The 5,000-nt window shown below is 39.1% G+C and overlaps 1 protein-coding gene across 1 annotated transcript in view; it reads right to left on the bottom strand.

The window, feature by feature from the left end:
* Positions 1 to 5,000, bottom strand: part of DPH6 (diphthamine biosynthesis 6) — a 188,686-nt gene that overhangs the window by 104,963 nt on the left and 78,723 nt on the right. Inside the window, exon 12 of the mRNA XM_010007704.1 lies at positions 4,046 to 4,220. Within this exon, the coding sequence (XP_010006006.1) occupies positions 4,046 to 4,220 (175 nt within the window). The remainder of the gene's footprint in view (positions 1 to 4,045; positions 4,221 to 5,000) is intronic.

Genomic DNA, 5,000 nt, shown 5'->3' with positions numbered 1-5,000 from the left:
CTTCCTCCAATGCATCAACCAGTACTAAAATCACTGTCATCCACAATCCCACTAGGCATGTGTTCAATCCCATTTTCCAAGATGTTGATTAAGATACTAAACAGTATCTGCCTAAGTATCAATCCCAGGGGAATACTATTTAGACACTGACTTGTTGACCATCATTTTTCCACCCTGTGGAAGCTCCAGGCATTCTACCTCCTGTTACTACATAGGGTATAACATAATAGGATGTTGTTGTTTCACAAAAGGAAAAGATGGGAAGGAAGGAAGCAAACAAACAAATATATGCATGTGAAAAAGGAGCATTTTAAAGGGTTAACTATATCTTTAAGAACCATACCTTGAAGATTTTTCAATCCCTAATTGCTTCACTATTAGAAGGATGTGAGAAAATTCCTACCTTCATTCCTCTTCAGCTGATCTTCTTCACAGGATAAACCCTACATCCCTAAATGCATGGATTACCTAAAATAGCCATTTTGTTTAACAACAGTTTTTGGAAAACTGCAGCCACACAGATAGTTTAATAGCCAGGTAATCTTTACTGGTGTACTTAATAGATGAGGCTATTTCCAAAATCACCTCCTCCTTTTAAAGCCATCTGCTATATATTGTGCCCTAAGCTCTACTGGACCATTTTCAGTTTCACTGCAAGAGACTGAACTAAGTCTTCTCAGAAAGAAAACATTAGAGCCACTGCAGGTACCACCGCCTGAAACCAGATGCAAGATTCTCCATTCCCACAGTACTTCCTCACTAATTTATCACAACTTAATGAACAGAAAAATGAAAGGAAAGAAAAATTTATTGTAAGGTCAATAAACAGAAAAAAAGAACACTGTGATCAAGTTATAGGGGTCTAGACATTGAAATCACAGAATAAGAACACTGTTCAGACAGTGTGGAGGAGAAAACTGAGAAAAAGATACCTGAAGGATGGCTGAAAATTGGGATTTGGCAGTGGTGAGCGGGAAAGGACTGAGGTCATAGTGAAAAGCTCAAAAATTCAGCTGAAATAATCAAGCCATAGATGCATAGATGTAGGTATGTGTTTAAAATGTCATGTCACCATCAAAAAATATTGTAGAAATATGAGAGTAGGATATATTACTGTGGCTGCTTATTTCTTCATTTCCAGATAGAAAAATGTTAAGAAACTTTGCCAAAACAAACAAACTGTAAGTGCAAATACATTTTTATATTACTTTAAATAGTACATACTAGAAGAACATCTGGTACAAACAGATCAACTTTTCACTCATTCTTAGATAAGTATTTGTGTTTAGTGTTTCAGCTGTCCTGGGTTTTCTTATTGTTATTGTTGTTGTTGTTATTATTATTGAATGGTTTACGTTGGAAGGGACCTTAAAGACCCTCTAGTTCCAACTCGCCTGCATGGGCAGGGACACCTCTTACTAGATCAGGTTGCTCAGAGCCCCATCCAACCGGCCTTTGAACACTTCCAGGGATGCAGCTTTCACAGCTTCTCTGGGCAACCTGTTTCAGTGTCTCACCACCCTTACAGGAAATAATTTCCTCCAAATCTCTAACCTGAATCTCCCCTCTTCCAGTTTGATCCATTACCCTTTGCCCTTTCACTACAAGCCCTTAAAAAATGTCTCTCCCCAGCTTTCCTGTAGGCCCCCTTCAGATACTGGAAAGCCACTATGAGGTACCCCCAGGAGCCTTCTCGTCTTCACACCGAACAACCCCAACTCTCCCAGCCTGTCTTCATAGGAGAGGTGCTCCAGCCCTTGGATCATCTTCATGGCCCTCCTCTGGACTTTCCCGAGGAATTCCATGTCCTTCTTATGTTGGGGGCTTCAGAACTGGACACAGTACGCCAGGTGGGGTCTCACAAGAGTGGAGAAGAGAACCTGCGGGTCACACTTCTTTTGATGCATCCCTGGACACAGTTGGTGTTCTGGACTGCAAGCGTACATTGATGGCTCATGTTGAGCTTCTCGTCCACCATCACGCCTAAGTTCTGCCCCTCTGGACTGTTTTTGACCCACTCTCCACCCAGACTGTATTTTTGCTTGGGATTGCCAAGCATTTTTATATTTATGTTTATTATATGAGCTATGCTCATAGATCATAAACGCTCAAAGAATGTTCTCACAAAATAATCATCAGTAAGTTCTCACCCCCCCAACACTGCTTTGCAGTGCATCTTCATGTTTAACTGCTTGATACAGAACTCTGCTGTTAGGTTCTGTGAAGCTGGTAAGCAAGCTGTTTCCACACAAGCTACTAATCACTGCTTATTCTTGGCAACTCCTCAAATCTACTGGTAAAACAGTATGAAAACACGAAACAAAAACCCTAATAATCTGATAAACAACAGTAAGAAGGTACATTTAGTAAGACTATAGAGCTACTACCAGTCACAAGCACAAACCGGGCTGGTGCTCACTATGGAACAAAGATTTGAAGGTAGGCAAACCATGTATCATCATATTTCCAGACAGAGTAGTCTGTAGTAGCAGTGGTACTACTATTAGCCATACACAATCAGAACATTTGCTATACATCACTGAGATCAGAAATATAGCCTTTACAATAACTCTCATGTAGCTTACATTCCAGTTGCTAATATAGACATTAAGACTGGCAAAGGTTTCTGCACTAATAAAACAAATGGAACAATAAAATATATATTAAATTATCTCAGTTTTTTCATAATGATAAGAAAGTCAGTCATACTATTACACAACAGTGTATGTCTACTTCTTATAAGTAGAAATACTGAAGGTTTTTTTTGAAGAACATTAATCCCAAAGGAGGAAGAATATTAAATTTTGCTATAAGTACTTTGAAAATCCTAATTTAATTCTGTTACCATTGTTTGGTGTTTATCAGACTAAGGTCTGGACATTCTCATGGTAAATTTCAAATTTTCAGTTTTTGTCCTCATAGCAGGATCCTGCAAGTTCCCTACAGATTTAAACTGATGCTCTGCTGAGTGATTTGTTGAGCCTAAAGTGTGAATTCCATAGTTTGCACGAACTACCTACCTCTTTCTGCTGCCTGCTCTGCTCTTACATGCCAGTGCACATCAATCTCATCTTGCAATACTCTGCATAATACAGTTCTTGTCCTATTCTGAACTGAGCAAAAACACTGTACTAAAACACATTATGATTCCTCTGTGTCCACAAAATAACAGAATCGTTGAGGCCAGAACGGACTTCTGAGATCATCCAGTCCAGACTATGACCTACCACCATCACATTAGCTAGACCATGGCACTAAGTGCAGCACCCAGTCTTTCCTTAAACACCTCCAGGGATGGTGACTCTGCCACTCCCCTGGGAAGCCCATTCCAATATCTAATCACCCTTCCCATGAGGAAGTGTTTCCTAATATCCAACCTCAACCTCTGCTGGTGCAGCTTCAGGCCATGCCTTCTCGTCCCATCGTTGCCTTTGAGAAGAGCTCAAATCCTACAACCTCCCTTCAGGTATTTAGAGATAGTGATAAGGTCCCCCCTGAGTCTTCTAAACAACCCCAGCTCCCTCAGTGTCTCCTCGTAAGACTTTTCCTCTAGTCCCTAGTGTATTACCAATTGCCCATACAGCAAAGTTTGTGGATTTGAGACAGAATTTAGCCATAAAGGATGATGAGCGATCTTGTAGCAGAGTTGCAGCTTTTCTTTATTCTTTTTGCAGCTTTTTTCTTTATTCCTGTGGTCATTAGATTTTAAAAGTAAAAACACTTATTTACACTTTATGGGAAAATAATGTCGCTTGACTAAAAGTGTATGTGTGATATTTGGTCTCATTCTAATATACAACAAAAGAAGGCTATTCTTGAGATTCTCTGCAGAGAATAGTTTAATCTGTTTTATGATCACAAAAGACTTAATGGGGATTAAGTTTTGGGTTTGTCTGTAACTTTCAAAAACATACATTGAAAATGCTAATTTTTAATTATTTTTTTTACACAATTTCTTTTGCACATTCAGATGAGGACACTGTCTAATTGTACTTGTTTCAGTAAACTGACATATAATTCACATGAAATAACACAGATTCCCTACCTTGATGGACTGACTGTAAGGTCCTATGTTAGCAGGTGCCCAGTGGGAAATACTCTGTACATGCATGACCAGTTTTTCATCACGAAACACATCATCCATTGCCATGTCATGCTTATGTGCAAGGCAGTCAATGCAAAACAGTACTCCATCAGGTAACAGGGTTTCCACACACACTCTGAAAACACAAGACAATTATTTTTTTTCAAATAGAAAGTTTGCTTGAACCAGCTTTCAGTATTTATTTTCCATGGGTTTTTCATTTGGATACTATGCTATGAAATTTGGTCAGGAACATAAAACAAAGCTACAGTATCACAATAACTTGCTTGCATTTGCACTGTTTTCTCCACTCCAAATAATAATCAGCTTCAGACTTTCAGCAAGACAATTTCCATTAGCAAGCAGAAACTAGCACCATGGCCAATGGTTTATTTCCATTTGGCTATTTTTATGTATTCTTAATAAAGTAATACACATCATGAGTTCTTTTATTAAAAAAAAACCTTGACCACACAACTGTGGAAATGCCAGGTAAGTTCTGCTAAGCAGCCTTCAGACTGAGTGTACCATCATATTTTTACCAACATACATTGTTCACTGAATCTCCTTCTAATGGCTGAACTAGAGGTTCACTTCTAAAAAGCAGCAGCTTATTATTTCTTTACGCCTTCCTCACGTTATTATGCAATCCTGAGCATACTATTCTGTCATACTTGAAGTTGCATGGCAGACACACATTCATGATAGGACTAAAAACTGACTTAAGCATTCACTTTAAAAGTTCCCTTCTGTTTGCTTCTAGGAAGACCGAGTGCCTGGATGAACAGACAGTCTGTTGCACGTGGCTGGTGAAAAAGCAGGGGGTTGAGCAGTGAAGGAAATCAACATTTCAAAGCCTGAAAAATAATTACATTTGCAGTCCATGCATTAAAAAGTCATTTAGCTCCCAGCAGGA

Source organism: Chaetura pelagica, unplaced genomic scaffold (assembly GCF_000747805.2).
Source record: "Chaetura pelagica isolate M959 unplaced genomic scaffold, ChaPel_1.0 scaffold70, whole genome shotgun sequence".
Taxonomy (NCBI): domain Eukaryota; kingdom Metazoa; phylum Chordata; class Aves; order Apodiformes; family Apodidae; genus Chaetura; species Chaetura pelagica.
This window is presented reverse-complemented; position numbering and strand designations above follow the sequence as displayed.